Source organism: Stenella coeruleoalba (genome assembly GCF_951394435.1).
Source record: "Stenella coeruleoalba genome assembly, chromosome: 2".
Taxonomy (NCBI): Eukaryota; Metazoa; Chordata; class Mammalia; order Artiodactyla; family Delphinidae; genus Stenella; species Stenella coeruleoalba.
The window spans coordinates 32,574,838-32,591,295 of NC_137147.1; the positions used below are offsets into that span (position 1 = coordinate 32,574,838).

At 55.5% G+C, this 16,458-nt stretch overlaps 1 protein-coding gene across 3 annotated transcripts in view; it reads left to right on the forward strand.

The window, feature by feature from the left end:
- The first annotated feature begins 606 nt into the window (after positions 1 to 606).
- ACTN1 (actinin alpha 1) overlaps positions 607 to 16,458 on the forward strand; it is a 98,206-nt gene continuing 82,354 nt past the window's right edge. For all 3 annotated transcript variants that reach the window (XM_079908382.1, XM_079908380.1, XM_079908381.1), the window contains exon 1: positions 607 to 1,017. In XM_079908382.1, the coding sequence (XP_079764508.1) occupies positions 913 to 1,017 (105 nt within the window). In that variant the 5' untranslated portion in view covers positions 607 to 912. The remainder of the gene's footprint in view (positions 1,018 to 16,458) is intronic.

The following is a 16,458-nucleotide window of genomic DNA, read 5'->3' on the forward strand; positions in this document are numbered from 1 at the left end:
AAGAAACCTGGCTCCGGGAGGGCAGGGGTCTGCGGGGTCGCGCAGGGCGGGGCGGGGCGGCAGAATCAGGAAATTCCCAGGAAATTCCTTTCCATTCCGGCACTTCCCGCCCCCCTTCCTTGGGTGCCGACCTCTCCGGACCCTGGGAAAGAGAAAATGGAATGCTTTTCGGGTTTCCTAGCATCTGTCCTCCAGCTCCTGGCACTCTGGGGTTTGGAGCGCGCGCGGGATCACAGGACGCCGGCGCGCCGGAGTTCGGGGCCTTCGTGTCGGCGGGGAGAGTGTCCAATCCCCCGGCGGCTCCTGGGGCTCCCGAGCGCGCGCCCGCTCGGTCCCCGAGCTCGGGGAGGCGTCCCCCGGCTTCGGTCCCGTTCAGCTTAAGCTGGTGTCACATGAGCCGCGGGGGAGTGGGAACCCGGGGAGTGGGCGGGGGCGTGCGCGCCCGGAGGGGGCCGCCCAGTCCACCTATATGCGCCGCGGCCCGGCTGACGGATGCCAGGAATTCCCAATGAGAGGCGATGGGGGGAAGTTTGGGCAACTCGGCCTGGCCAATGGAGAACCTCGGGAGGGCTCTGCCCCTTCCCCTCGCCCCCGCCCGCCTCTGCTCCCGCAGCGCCAGTGTGTCCGCCTAGCTCAGTGTGCGTGGAGATTAGGTCTGAGCGGCCGCCTGAGGCAGGCAGTCAGCGAGCTCGACCCGCCGCCGCCGCCGCCGCCGCCGCCGCCCCTAGCAGCCGCCTTCGCGAGCAGCGCCGCGGCGGAACCGGGCGCAGGGGAGCTAGCCCGGCCCCGCCAGCCCAGCCCAGCTCAGCCCATCCCCGACTCCCTCCCCACGCCGGGGCAGCAAGCCGCAGCAGCCGCCGCCGGGAGAGAAGGTGGAGGAAGAAATCCAGCCCCTAGCACGCGCTCACCATCATGGACCATTATGATTCCCAGCAAACCAATGACTACATGCAGCCCGAGGAGGACTGGGATCGAGACCTGCTCCTGGACCCAGCCTGGGAGAAGCAGCAGAGAAAGGTCAGCAACCGCCCCAGCCCACCGCAGCCCCCAGCCCCGGGCCACTCCGCCCGCAGGGCTCTGGGCTCCCGGCTGCGAACCGGTTCCAGGCGCGCACGAGCGGGGGCGGGGGATGCGCGGCCGCAGCGAGGAGGGGTGTTGGGTTACAGGCGCGGGGCGGAAGGGGGAGCGCCCGGGTCCCAGAGCCCGCGAACGCCGAGGCCAAGCGCGGGGAGGTGGGGCCGCGGGCGGGCAGGTCGCGTTGGGGCGGGCTATCCAGGCCACCCGGCTATACAATCGCACCAGCCCCGGGAGGGCAAGGCGCAGGGGCGGTGCTCGGGAGGCTGGGGCTGAGTCCCCGGCTCGGTGGCTGTTAGCTCCGGATCGATTTTCCCTTCCCTTCCCCGCCCCTTGACCGCCTTTCCGTATGGCGTGCGGTGGCAGCGCGCTTCCTGGGTCGCCTTGGTACCTGGAGGGGACATGCCGCACGGGTCCTCCCAGCCCCTGCCCGCAGGCCGAGGGGGAAGCGGGCGCCGGCGGGATTGGCAGCCTCCTCTGGGTCTGCCTGGAGGTGGACCTGCCAGAATGGGGTTGGGGCCGAGAGAACCCGGGGGCAAACGCGAGCTCCCCAGCGGGCCCTGGGGGGGGCGGGGTCAGGACGGCAAACCATTTTATTGCTTAACTCAGTGGTTGGTAGCTGCGAGCGGAGATGGACTTGCGTCTGCGTCCTGCCTCTCCGACCCCCGCTCATTCCCGGGAGATCGCGAATTTGGGCAACTTGATCTGAGTCGAGGGGCTGTAGGGCAAGGCATTGTCTCCGGGGATATTTGGGGTCAGTCACTGGGGCTCCATGCTTAGCCAGCGAGGCGCGTCCCAGGCGCCGCGTGCGAGGGCGCGCTCCGCCACCGGCGCTGGGCTCGGAGCTGGCGATGGGACCCGGGCACAGTGGCCGGTGGCAGGAAGAGTTCACAACCCACTCTTGTTGTGGGGGAGAGGGCGCCCCAGCCCTGTCCCTGTTTCCTGCCTGCGCGGTGAGCTCTTGCCCCAGGCGGCCACGTACCCTGAACACCCCCTCCCCCTCCCCCGCTCCCATCCGGTCCCTCCTTACCCCCCAACCCCCCACCTCCACCCCTCTGCTGATCAGGGAATGGGGGGGGACAGGATGGCGCGTCCCTGTGGATAGTGCGGTTAGGGCTGGGCTTGAGGGAGAAAGCTCATGTCCAAAAATGGTAACATTCATTCCCTTTTTTAAACTTAAAAGGGGGGGGAGTTTAGGGAGCCGACTGAAGTTTTTTTTCAGCCAGAGGCATCCTGTATTAGCTCACTCAGGAATCCTAAGCCCTGAAACGGCGCCCTTTTACTCACTTCATCAGACAAGAAGAGGTAATTTAAAACACGCGCACAAAGGGCTTCCCGAAGCCGGGCGACCTGAGCTCCAGGGTCTTGGCTTCTCCTGGACTCAGCCCTCTGTGGCCGCATCCGAGGGTTCCCGGGCTTCGAGCTGACTTCTTTGCCATGTGGCAGTTGCTTAAACACCCCTCCCCCTCTTCCTGTCGGCCCCTCTGGGAGAGCTGGGGGAGAGGTGAGTCCTCCCTCACCCGGTTTATCTCCTGGGTCAGTTGGGCTGTTGGTGAAATCGAGAAGGGAGTGATTTGGAGATTCCTATGCGGGAAAGGGTGGGGCTCTTTTTTTTTCCCCCCAAGGTGCAGCTTTCTTGAGAATAGATTTTAAATTGGACGTGAGGGGTGGAATTAGGGATTAGGATGTGGTGGATATCTTGGGATCTTCCATGCGCAGTAGAAGAGGAAAAATTCCTGTTTGCCTAATACCTACTGTGTGCCTGGTGGGGCAGGAGTGACAGGACTGCCCAAGAGTTAGGAATTAGGTCCTTTTAAGGACTGTGGGACCAAGCACCGGGCCCTGGACCTGCACACAGTACTCATTATTATCAAATGAATGAATGAATATATTAAACGTAGTGGGGGAGAAAAATTATATAAGTCTCTTTCTCTCCACACACACACACACACACACACACACACACGCACTCACACTCAAAAACCCTGACCTGGGTGGTAGTGGGTGTGCACCAGGCTTCTGGGCAGCCAGGTGGGAACAGGGTCACCTGGGAAAGTTGGTTATCTAGGGACAACAGTTCCAAGAGCTGGCATTGGCTGATGTGTGCCAGGCACTCTTCTAATCATATATATTGTTTCAATTGTTACTGCCAACAGCTCTGTGAGCTGGGCACACGTGAGGATGAAGAAATAAGGGGCAGAGGGGGAAGTAACCAGCCCAGCGTCCTGACGGGTGCATGGTGGGGCTGGGATGCCGCCGTGTTCTGGGCAGGCAGCTTCCCCTCACTTGTTCCTTGTTGGTGAGAGAGGCCGGAAAGCTGGGTCTGGCATCCATCCCTGCAAAGATCTCGGACCGAGAGGAGCCAACACCTGCTTTGGTGGGTTTGTTTTTTTCCTGCCATTAATTATTACCTCTCAGTTTCTGCACATTTCCCCTAGTTCTCAGAGGGCTGGTGGGGATATAAAGTGGTACAACGAGTGGAGGATCAGACTTAAAGTAACTTGGTGCTTTTGACACCCTCCCTGCTGACCATGGGAGGTGAGGGTTGAGTGGGACCGGAGTTAACGAGTGGACAGAGGCCGACCATTCCAGATGCAGGCCGGAGAGTGAGTCTGGGGGTGAGGGCGGGGCGGAGGAAGACACAGTGCCGTGGGATACACAGGCCACTGGGTGGGAGGTTGAAGGCCCTGTTTTTAGCCCTGGTACAATCCGTGCTATGTGTGAGACTTCGGGCAAGTCATTTTCACTTCTCTGAGCTGTTATTAGAAACTTCAGCACATACTTTTGGAGCACCTACTCTGGGCCAGGCCCAGTTCCAGGTGCTGAGGGTAGAGCAGTGAACTAGACAGATGAGGTCCCTGTCCTTGTGGCCCTTCCATTCTATTTCCTCCTCTGGCCGTGCGCCTGCCCTGCCTACCCCTCGGGGCTCTTAACAGGCATCAGATTAAATGACTTCATGGGGAAACGGTAAGGCTGATGCAGATGTAGGTAGAAGTTCGTGCAGGCAGCAGGCATGACTCAAGAACCTGCCTCAGGTTGGCCACGGCTTGTCCCTTCAAAGAATGTTTCAGTGCAGAGTTCATCATGCTGGACTCCCTGCCTCCAGACACAAAGTGCAGTGGATTGGGGAAGTTTACTGGCGTTCACAGTCTTTCTGATCTTGGAGGCTGAGCGCCAAAGTCACCTTTTCTAGGGACCCCAGGTTTGAATGCCCATTTTGGGGGGATGACCATAGTCCCCACTTTATTCCCTCATGTGGATCTCACCCACGTCCTTGTGTGCGCACTCGCATGCGTGCCCGGGGTCAGGTGGGCTGGAGAGGGCATAGATTTTGAGTAGCATCCTGGCTTTACACTTTTAGGCTTGTGGCCCTGGGCAAGTTAACTTAACCTCTCTCAGCCTCTAATTTCTTATTTATAAAAAGGAGCTAATACCCCCCTGCTGGGCTGACAGCAGAGAATATGTAAAATGGCAGCTTCCTGTTCAGTTTTTTTAAATTAATTAATTAACTTTTATTTTTGGCTGTGTTGGGTCTTTGTTGCTGTGCGCGGGCTTTCTCTAGTTGCGGCGAGCGGGGGCTACTCTGTCGCTGTGCGCGGGCTTCTCATTGCAGTGGCTCCTCTTGTTGCGGAGCACAGGCTCTAGGCGCGTGGGCTTCAGTAGTTGTGGCTCGCGGGCTCTAGAGTGCAGGCTCAGTAGTTGTGGCGTACGGGCTTAGTTGCTCTGTGGCATGTGGGATCTTCCCAGACCAGGGCTCGAACCCGTGGTCCCCTGCGTTGGCAGGCGGATTCTTAACCACTGCGTCACCAGGGAAGACCCCCTGCTGTTCAGTTTTATTCTCTCTTCCCTCGTAAATCCTAGAGGCTCTGGTTTAATGTGTATTCCCACAGGTGCCAACCCGTTTTTTTTTTTTTTTAACATGTAGGACCTTAAATAATATTTGTTGAGCTGATGGAAGTTCAAACAGAGAGGCGGCCCCGGCAGGTGAAAGAAGGTGGTTGTAAATAGGCCCAGATGCTGATTCTGTACCCACGTCAAGCCAGGTTGTCAGGGGATGTGGCAGGAAGAGAGGCCACTTTGTTTACACTTGCTTCTGGACTGTGAGACCATCATCCCAGGAGCTACCAAGGCCACCAATCAAGATGGAGGACTGCAAAGTGGGTGGGTTTACCTGGGGAGGAGTGGGACATCTGCTTACCCTGAAGGCAGGAGGTTAGGACTTCTAAAGCCAGAGTGATGCCTGGTAGAGATAAGAGGAGAGAATTGGCCATAGTCTCCATCCTCATAGCCCCAGCGTTCTCCACTCCTTCCTGCTTCACTCCCGTGCCAGTGTCCATGGGAGCAGGGACCCAGCCTGTCCTGTGCTCTGCCTGGCAGAGAGTCAGGCCTGTTGTACATGGTCCAGAAATGATGCAAACAATTGGATAAATGGCATAATGCGTGGCTCCCAACTCCGGGCCAGGGGGGTGGAGATTGGGATGAAATGCTTTACATTCCAGATAAAACACCCCATCCTGGGGCTGGACCCCGGCTCCAACCTCTGCAGGTGGACATGCTCTTGGGCACACTGGGTTCAAGTCTTGGCCCCTCCACTGACTAGTGGTGTGATCCTGGGTCAATCACTTACCTGCTCTGTGCCTCTTGATGCCAAGGGGGAAATGGGGATAGTAGTTGTTCCCACTTGAAATAGCTGCATAGAGGTTTAAACCAAGTAATGTATGTAGGGAATTTAGCATAGCACCTAGCATATAGTGAGTGCTCAATAAACGTTAACTATTTTGAGGAACCAGATTTGCTATGGCCTTTACCCATGGTGCTCTGAGATAAGATGTAGTATATAAACCCATTTCAGAAGGAGACCAGGTTGACCAGAAGGGTGTGGGAGTTGTGTTGTCCTTGACCTTTGACCCCGAAGTCAGCTCTGGCTCATTCAGTGTCACCTGACCTCTCTGGTTGCTCAGTACCTTTACCTATAGAATGGTATAGAATCCCTTGCCTACCCTCTCCCTACTTCCCTGGGTATCCAGGATGAAGAGATGAATGCTGAAGTGCTTAAAAACTTTGTCAGCTGGTTGTAATACAGGTAAAATGACCTCAGAGAATGGATTTCCTCTAAAAGAGACAATTCTAGAACGTCTTCAGCCCCCTCTGATAATTAGCTGAGGCCGTTCTTTGGGTCCGGCCCACACCCCCAGCTGCTTACCCAGCCCTGCTTTGCTCCAGGACCGGTTACAGCTGCTTCCTCTCTGAAACCTGTCCCACATGGGTGCGCTGAGCACAGGTGCCCCACTGGTTGGTGAAGTGATTGACAGAGCCCGAAAGAGAGATAGGAGAGATGGACGAGGCCTAGAGCATCAGGGCTGTGGGTGGAGGCTGCCACCTTCCCTGCCCTGGACAGATAGATGTGAGAGTGCCCGGAGCACAGGGGAAACCAGACTTTCCAGTTCTGAGGAATGATGAGACGTTGAGGGCCTGCTGGTCACTCGAGATGGGCTTGTAGGATCCAGCCTTTTCAAAGGGAAAAGGAGGAAACTCATTTCCTGAAGTCTGACTTCTTGAGGAAGGCTGCCAAGGCTGTGCTCAGTGGGACGGGGCTGGGAGAGGCCCTCACCTCTGGGACCTTCCGTGTGAGGAGGTCAAACCAAATGGGCGTCCTGTCGTTTGGGATTTGTGGTTGGGATTTGGGCCTCCTTTTTCCAGCTTCTTGAGGAAGGCCTGGGGCTGGGCGCCTGGCCAGCGGCCACAAACCGCAAACCTGGCTGGAGGACTTGTCACATGAGACCTGGTGCCTCCTGCCCTGCCAGGGTAGGGCGGCCTGAGACAGGACCCAGCCACAGACCTGCTACTGTGTGTCCCTAGGGAAGAGCCGTGTCTCTGCTCCTTACCTTCTAGCCCCATCACAGTGTGAGAACATGGACCATTTCTCCTGTGGAGTCAATCAGTGAGCGCTGATCGAACCCGTTAGGTATCAGATGCTCCACCCATGTGGGGTTGTGGAAATGACAGTTTAGGTGCAGAGGGAACCAGAAAGACAGAAAATCCCACCAGGCCACGCCAGTCACGGCCGGGGGCGTGGCATTGGCCACTGTAGAGCAGGAGCCGCCACTGCTGCCTGAGGTGACAGGAAAGGTCTTGCTGGGAAGCCTCCCCTTTCCCTGGGACCTGGTGTGCATGCGGCCCAGGGCTGTGGTGTCAGGGAGCCTTCCCAGGGCCTTGCTTTTATCCCCTCGGAGTGTGGTCAGTGGGCCCACATCGCTGCAGGAAGGGCCGCAGGAGCTGGGCAGAGTTACTCACCTGGGGTGCTGGAAACCCAGTCCAGTCTGGAGCTCCCCAGAGGAGTCTCGGCTAAGAGGTGGCAGGCAGAGGAGCCCCCGTAGCCTGGTTCCTTAGTCCTGGTCAGACGGGGTCACCCTGCTGGGACTCGGGATTCAGCCCCGGGTGCTGTCTCCATCGGCCAAGGCAGGGTCCTGCTAAGTTCTAATTGCCCAAAGTGGCGACGCCAGGCACCTGGGGAGCGGCGGGCACAGGAGACCCTCAGAGCCACGATGGGAGCCCACCTTCCTCTTAACACATGGCCAAGATTGCTCGCTGGTTCTCAGGCCGAGCATCGGGCCGAGAATCCTCCCACCTCAGCGGGTGGAGGGTAACAGTGTGGAGAGGGCTGGTCAGGCACTCTCCTGATTGTCTTTCCAGTTCTTCCTTCACCCCCCATCACGTCCTGGCTGGGGATTACCTGCAGGATCTTGCCGTGCAGGGCAGTGAGTCCCGGGTAGTGACACTTTGGCCTCAAAGCCGCGCAGGCAGCACTCACGACCCCCACCTGTCCCCGCCTCGAGCCCTGTTCAGCCGCCCCAAATGGTGCAAGGCCTTCGTTCAGCTCCAGCCCCTCCCAGACAAATGAGCAGAAAGTGGCCGTCCCGGCAGCCCGAGAGCAGAGCCAGGAACAGGACTGGATTCTTTTCTTTCTTTTTTTAAGTTGAAGAAGTTCTTTTTCTCATAATGCTCACAGTGGCTCACCCTTTTGGAGCATGTGCTAAGTATCCGGCCCTGTGCTAAGGAGTCTACGTGCATTAACACATCTAATCCTGCGAGGGGGATACTGTTACCCTGTTTTACAGATGACGGAACTGCCTTGGAGCAGACGCATGACTTTTCCAAGGTCCTACAGCGAGCGAGAGGTGGAGCAGGGGTCCGTAGCCGGGCAGTGTGGTTCCCGGTTTGCCTGCTCAAACTGTGCTCTCCTGCTTATAAAGCAAATGCTTGCAAATCCAGGAACAATTTAACCAAAGCCAAACATATACAAAACAAAACCCAGTGATGAAAACGTTCTGGAATTAGATAGCAGTGGTGGTTGCACAGCCTTGTGAATATACTAAAACCCGCTGAACCGTAGGCTTTAAATGGGTGACTTTGATGGTATAAGAATTATATCTCAATTTTTAAAAACCCTCAGAAAATGCTAATATAAGAAGAGAATGACAGTTGCCTGTCATCCCACCTCCTAGAGGTAAGCTCTCTCCATCCTTAGCCCTCCTCCTCTCACTTGGGAGCCCACGCTAAGGTCAGGGATACAAGCTCATGGTGAGTGAGTGGGAGAAGAGAAGAGGAAAATAATCAAGAAGGGTGGCTTTCATAAAAAGCATCATGTGGCCTTTTTCTTGGAAACTGCTTAAGAACAGATCACCGATAAGAACAGGCGAACAGAAGGCTGGGCTGCGGGGAGGACGGGTGACCTTCCTCATTTCTCCAAGGCCGAGTCCCATGGCACCTGCCTTGTTGGCCTGGGATTGCTTCTCACCTTGTGCCATCCCCAGGGTTAACAGGGGGGGTCCAAGTGGGGCAGCTTTCCCCAGGGCCTGAGGCATGAAGAGGGGAGGGCAGGGCCAGGGTCCTACCCCAGGAGGCAGCTGCCCATTCTCAGAGGTTGCCTAGCAATAATGGGAACAGGTGACTTAGCCCACTACAGAGGCGGGAGGAGAATAAAAGGCAGCTGAGGATAGAAATCGGGAGTAGTTGCAGAGGATGCGGTTACCCTGGAAACCGCCTGCTTGGTCCTTGGATACAGCGGGCAACTTCTGGGCTGGGATCCACTCTTCACTGAGAGGTTGTGGGGTCCTCTCCAGGCTTGTCACCCACAGTGTCGGGGAGGGGGATGTAGAGAAACCCCTCTTGCACATGGCTTCTGTGGTGGATGTGTTCTCTGCGGTCTCATTTAACATTCACAACAGCCTTGTAAGGCATGTGGGATGATCACACTTGATAGATGAAGATCCTGAGCTTAGAGATATAAAATAACAGGCTCACACCAGAAGGCTCACAGTGAGAGGGGCTGGGAATGAAGGTGCTGGCACCCTCGGTGCTTAAAACAAACCCTTCATTTTGGTTTAAAGCATTTCACATGCCCAGGATGTGGGAGGTAATGTAAACACTATCCACCTTCAGGGAAGGGAAGAGAAGATGAGAGAAGGAAGGCTGGAAAGGAGAGTTGTCTGTTTTATATCCAACAACCAGCCAGTAGCATTTATTAAGAAAGTCTTGGTTCCCCAAATAAGTAAAAAGACGGATAGTTCACATGGATTGAAGGTTGCATGGTTTGGATTATCTCAATCTGTCAAAAACCCCTGTGAGAAAGGTACTTTTATTTCCCTTGTTACTACAGATAAGGAGATGGAGGCTCAGAGAGGTTAAGTAACTTGCCCAAGATGGACCAGGTAATAAGCCAGGTTATGAATGAACCCAGGCAGGTTGACCTTGGAACTCTACCCTTAACCATAAGTACAGGCTCACCCTTTGTTATTTTGGAGGTTACGTTTTAATTGCTACATAGCTGATATAAATGAAATAAGGGACAAGTCAAGATGGAATATAACCAAGTACTCATCATGTGGTTCATGATTTTTAACATTTACGCTTTCACATATGGTTTTTCTCTCCATTCATCATGATGAATAGACTTGTGAGGCCTTATCCCCATTTTATAGACAGAGCAAGTGAGGCTCAGAAAGGGGGATGCTTTTACCTCTCGCAACCTGAATGGGGTAGAGTTGGTTCTGAATCCAGGTCTTTGAGGGTCTGTGAGGCTAAAGGGGTGGGTGTGGGCCTTTCCGAAATTCCCTTTCTCGGTTGGAAAGGTAGTGGAGAATTCTAGTTGTATTTCTGCCCACTTTTCAGTAGGAGTAGCTGTCAGGAATGGACCCAGGTCCCCGGTGGCCTCTCCTGGAGCTGCTCCCAGCTTTGGGGACTGGCTCCCCCGCTATGAAATTCAACCACGTCCCCTCCTCTGCTGCTTGGGTTCCTTCAGGTTCACCTGCTCCTGCCGGCCCCTTTGTTTGGTCGCCAGGGGAACCTAGCACCCTTTGAACCAGGTAGCTGAGGCTCAGTGTTTATTTTGGTTTGAGAAGCCTGTGCTTGTGAAACACAAAGGTGGAGGTTCAGGTTTGAGCTTTGAGGCTCTTCAGAAAGCTGATGAGGGAAAGTCTGGGGGCTTAGGCTGGGGTAAGCAGTTTTGGCTTTTAGCGCCGCGGGCCAGGCCAGAGGACAGCCCTGGGGGGAGGACAGTGCCCTTCCCGCCCCCTCTTCCCTCTGAACCTTGCAGCTAAGGGTCTAAATCAAAGGCCCTGAATGGTTCAGCTGAGGGCAGAAAAGTGATGGGGGTGGGGAAGGGAAGGGAGCCTCCTCTACCTTGTGTTTACTGTTCCCTGGTGGTTGGTGCTGTGGAGGTGGTCGCAGGCCTGTGATTGGAGGCCAGGGCTTACAGGGGAGCGTTTTTTATGGGCCTGAAATTTAATTTTTTAATTTTTAAATTTTTTTTGCGGTACGCGGGCCTCTCACTGTTGTGGCCTCTCCCGTGGCGGAGCACAGGCTCCGGACGCGCAGGCTCAGTGGCCATGGCTCACGGGCCCAGCCGCTCCGCGGCATGTGGGATCTTCCCGGACCGGGGCACAAACCCGCGTCCCCTGCATCGGCAGGCGGACTCTCAACCCCTGCGCCACCAGGGAAGCCCTGAAATTTTATTTTTTAAAAGCCATCGGCAAAGCTGATTATAACCGACGGAGCAGTGCTGGGCTCTATTTTCAAATCATCTGTAGGTGAAATGACACGAGGGGAGGGAGCGCTGAGGTGGGTGGCCCCCTTCAGGCAGGTCTCCTAATGGAACTTGGCTTTCCATCTTGGAAGAGGGGTGGCAGGTCCTGCACGTGGGTGGGAAGGGACTTGTTACTGTCAGACTCTTTCTCCTCATGTCCCATGTGGAAATGTGCACGTCACAGCCTGTGGTTTGAGGATGGAGAGAGGAGTGGGGCTTTTAATTCTTCTAAGTCCCAAGACCAGGAAATGGGATCACTACCTCCTCCCCCAGTGGGAGGGTCTGGTGGGGACAGGGCCAGTGGCTTTGAGGTCCCGTGTCTGTTTTGACCTCTAGTACTGTGAGTGAGTGAGCGAGGATGTGTGTGGCAGCGTGAATGCAGGCACACGTGTGTGTGTGTGTGTGTGTGTGTGTGTGTGTGTTCGTGCGTGCGTGTGTCTGGCTCTGAGAAGCCCCGCTGTTGTTTTTGGCCCCTGCCTTGGCTTTGGCAGGGGAGTGGCCCCCTTTCAAACACCACACACATCCTCCAGATAATATATAATGACACTTTCCAGGAGAGTTCCCGATACTTCGGAAAGGCCTTTCTTTCCAGGAACCCAAAGTGCTTTTCCAGACTTGGCCCCGGGAGCTGGGAGATGGAGGAGGTGAGGGAAGTGGGGGCCAGACCCCTGGTTTCCTGCCCTTCCTCCTGGATGCTGTGCTGGCCGGGGCTGTTTGGAGGTATCTTTGCATGCATGAAGTCCTGAGGACGCCCCAAACTCTAGCCCCAAAGAAAGCTACCTATATATATATTTTTTTTTGCTAAGTTATGCAGTGGTAAATTGAGTTTCATTGTATATAATCAGCTTTTTAAAAATTAAGGAATTCCACATTGGGGTTTCACTTCTCTGGGCCTGTCTGGAACCCCCTTAATGGGCTGCTTGGTGCAGGCAGTGAGGCCACATTGGGGCCCAGGGGTGCCTGGCTAGGGGACCTGCCCTCCCGTCCCTTTCCATGGAAGCTTCTGGTTCAGGACAAAGCCAGCTTAGGCCCACCTTGTGGCCCAGGGAGTATGTCTGGAATTATATACAGCGGGCCATCTACCCCTCCCCCAAGCATGAGGCAAGCTGGTGCTGTGCTATGGGCCAGGCACGTTTCTGAGTGTTTCACAGATATTAATTCGTTTCATCCTGACAACACCTGTGAGATGATTTGGCTGGGGGTAAGGAAATTTAGAAAGGACTGCAAAGGCTCAGGTGGTTACAGCCGTGATTTCTACATTTTCTGCTCTGAGGCCAGTTCACAAAGACGATGAACATTCCAGATTTGAGGTCACGGTGCTTTTCTCCCCAGTCCCATTCCTGTCCCTCAGTGGAATTGACCGCTATCCAGTTTGGTGTTTTCATTCCTAAACATCTGTTTGTACACTTCTCGCCTGTGTAGTTGTCTGTGTGACAGATGGTGTCACACACAACGTGTCGCCATGCACACCTCCCCTTCTGCTCTCATTTGTCCCGCACCCCACATGGCAGGAGCTCCGACCCCTCTGGCGTGGATGAGACGGCTGACGCCTGGAGGGGCTGGAGGACTTGGGGGATTTGCGCGGGTCACACAGCCGCTTACAGGTGGCAGGTGGGACCGGAAGCTGGGCTTCTTGCCTCTGCGGGTGGCTCTTTGTGTTCACCTGCAGCTCCCGGCCCCATCGGAGTTCAAAGACTCACTGGTATTCGGTGAGGGAGGGCAGGAGCAGTCAGTCTGTTTCTTATTTTCTTTCCTCCCACATGTGCTTTTGACACCTGGTTCTCGTCCCCTGGGGCACTTGTACCCTTGTCTGCTGCCCTCTTCCTAGGACTCAAGAGTCAGGTTCTTAGGGACTCCCACCACATTGCCATTCTTTTCTCCTCCCAGGAGAGAGCCCTTCTGCTTTTATTGTTCCTTGATGAAGCAAATATGCAATGACAGAAAGCGACTGTGAATTTGGGAATGCTTCTAGATGAATGTGTGTCGTATGTCTCACAGTGGCTTCTTGCAACATTTGGAAGTTAGTTGTTCTCTGCACATAGAGTTTTGGAAGAGGCGGGAGGTGGGAAGCCGTGGCTGAGCGCGTCTTGCCTGGATCCCAGGGGCAGCCAGTGGGATTCCAGTTATGTCTCCCTGTCCCCGCTTGGTTTCCTGGCTCCGGCCCTTTCTTCCTAATCCCGTGGCTCTCAGCCACTCAGCCCTTGCATTGCTCACTTAGCGCCTAGGTAGAGGATGGGCTGGAGAGAGCTGGAAAGGACAGCCGTGTTGGCAGCCCTCACCGCACTTGCGTAGGGCCCTGTTGTGAAACTCTTGGCTCTGAGGACGTTTGGAGGGTTCTCAGGGGACGTCATTCATCTGTGACTGACTTGGGACTCCTTGGGTGAGTGAAGGTGGGTTTGTGGGGTCTCCTGGGGCCTCCTAGTAAGGGGTCCATTACTTGGGGCTCCTGAAGGCTGTGCCGCTGGGATCCAGACACTCATGGCACCTCATCCCAGAGCGTTGAAGCCTGGAAGGATAGGGGTGGTTTGTGGAGTAGAGCAGTGGTGCTCAAATGTGCATCGGAATCACCTGGAGGTCCCAGGGCCCCATCCTCAGTGTTGGTCATTCAGTGGGTCTGGGGTGGGGCCTGAGAATTTGCATTTTTAACAAGTGAGATGACACTCTAAAGTTACTGGCAGAGTGGGTAGATGTAGGCAGGGGTGAAGAATTGGGGCTGTTTTTGCAATCTACTGTAGAGGTCTTGAACCAGACTGTGACTTTGCTGATAATTTCTACCTAGCATCTCCTCTCCCTTCCCCCAAACTAAAAACCATGTCTTTCTCTGGGAGGCCCAGGCTTGGGGAGGGAGATGTGCTTCTGCACCCCAAGAAAGGGTGACTCTTCAGGAGCCTCCTGCCGGCACATAGTAGGTACTCACCAAATATTGGATGGACGGTGACAGTGGGTAGATTTCAAGGGGGTGCGGTCGCCACAGTCCAGCAGGAGACGTCTGCAGATGCCGAGGTGCTGGGTGTGATGACCTCCCACGTCACCAAGGGTCACTCCAGTGATGGGGCTGAAGCAGGGCGCAGAGCAGGGCTGGCTCCCAGGACTCAGAAGTGTGCCCTGGGGTCAAGAGGAGGCCCGAGCTGGGGAAGCGGCCTTTTGCTCGGGATGGGGTCTGAGACTGCCACACTGCTGCTTGGCACCCCCTCCCCGGGTGTCCTATTGCGGGGAGGCGGGAACCAGCGCAGGGCTCCGGCTCCCTGTCAGGTGGTCCAGCTGCCTTTCTTCCTCTTTTGGCCAGCGGCCCCCTTTGGATTCCCCTCCCGAGGAGCTGGCCTTGCTGACACATCCCTCCACTCCCTGCCCTATCGCATCTGGCCGAGGCCTGTACTTCAGAAATTCTTAGGGAGTTTCCGGTCCTGTTGTGTGGGTTTGTGGGCCTCAAAGGAAGTAAAATCTGGGCCTCAGTTTTCCTTCTCCTTCCGGGCCCAGAGCCAAGGGTTCTCTCAATTATTGGACATCAGCAGCCTGCTGTCTTTGGGCTCGACCTCCTGGGGGTGTGGAAGCAGACAGAACCCTGGGCTCTCCAGCTCACCAGGATATGGGGTCCAGCAAGACCTTGGTCCACCTGCCTTGTGCTCCCTCTCAGTGGGGACCTTGGTGGGTGGCATTTAGGAGAGGAATAGGTATGGAGAGACTGTCCCTTTTTTTGCACCGTTAGGCCAGAGAGCTGCGTGGGAGGACCCTGCCCTCTTTCCTCGGAACAGGGAGCACGGTTGTACGTGATGTACCGAGGCCTCGGGAGACCTGAGGTCTCCTCTTAGGGCTTCCTGTGGCTACTGTACGATGCTGGTAAGTCACACCCGATCGTTACCTACAGAATGAGGGGGCTGGGTTCTAGGATGCCGGTGGTGCTCTGCTGTAAATGTCTTGCTTGGATTATCGCATGGAGATGATCTCCGGGGTCTGGGTCGGTGCCACTATTCTGTGTGCTCGTCCTCTCTGGGGGGATTACTCAGCAGAGTCTAGCACTTCTTGAGGTGACCTTGAGGTTGATCCCTGGGCTTCGCAGTCTGGCCCTGAAGATAACCTGCTAATACACAGTCTCTTATCTTTGGGAGTCTTATACGTTCTCAGCTTTCGGTAATTTGTCCCCACCCTCTAGGGAGGGCATGGGCGGGGCCAGGTGAATGAGCTTCCCTTATGGACCCACAAGGCTCTGTGTCTTGGGCCCTGCATGGACTCTCTTACTCTGGAAATGCCTGCTTGGGGTGTGGCCGAGTGGAAAGCCAGGTGCCTGGGGAGGGGAGAGTGGGGAGCCCTGTTTGGGTTGGCGATGGGCCCCTTAGCTTTGCCTTGTAGCCTGGATGCTCCAGGTGTGGTCTGGGGGTGGGGATACTGGGGGTGGCTCTGGAGGGATGGGGAGAGCATCTCTGCCCACTGCAAGGTGGATGGTTCATAATCAGTCCTTTGTGTAGGCTTGGCTGACCCACTGCCTGGTGTGAGAGAGGCGGCCTGCCTGTGGGTTCAGGGGGTAGGAGAAACTCCTGCTGGAGCAAGGGTATCTGCCCAAGGGACTGGTGTCAATGGGCGGCCTTGTTTTTCACTTTGTTTACTCCCAGAACCTGGCTCTATCCTTTCCCTTGTAGCAGTTTGAAGAAATCAATTCATGGAATGCCTGACCAGAAGGGACCTATACTGTTACCTGACCTTCCCCCCATTAGATGAAGAGACTGAGGTCCATAGTGGTGATCTGACTTGTCCAAGGACACACTGCCAGGAGTTCATTCCTTGTGGGGCTGGTTTTAGTAAAGAATTTATTCTGGGAACATATAAATCATCTTCTGAAGTCATCCTTGCCGGTGGGCTCCAGAACACCTGCTGACAGATAGGCGGGGTGAGCCTCTGCTCTGAAGGCAGATGGAGCTGCTGGAGTTCTGGCTGGTGTGTGGGTGGTCAAGTTCAGGTGAATTTCACACATGCTTGGCAGCTGTGCTCTGCCAGGCTGGAGGGGGTGATGGACAGACGGGGGGCCCTGTGCATGGCTGCCCTTACACTCAGATGTTCCTGGCACTGGCTTCTGATTTTGCCGTTAAGGAGGGGAGCAAGAAAGGAGTCAGAGGGACAGGTGCTGGTGGTGCTGGTGGCACTAGTGGTCCTGGTCCTGATATTAACACTTAGTACTGCATGCCCAGCCCTGTGCTAAGCCCATTACACGTATTATATCAATGAATCATGAATCATCATGACCACCCCATAAAATCTAGGTCCTCATACATTTTCATCTTCACTTTACAGAAGCGCTTGAGCATTAT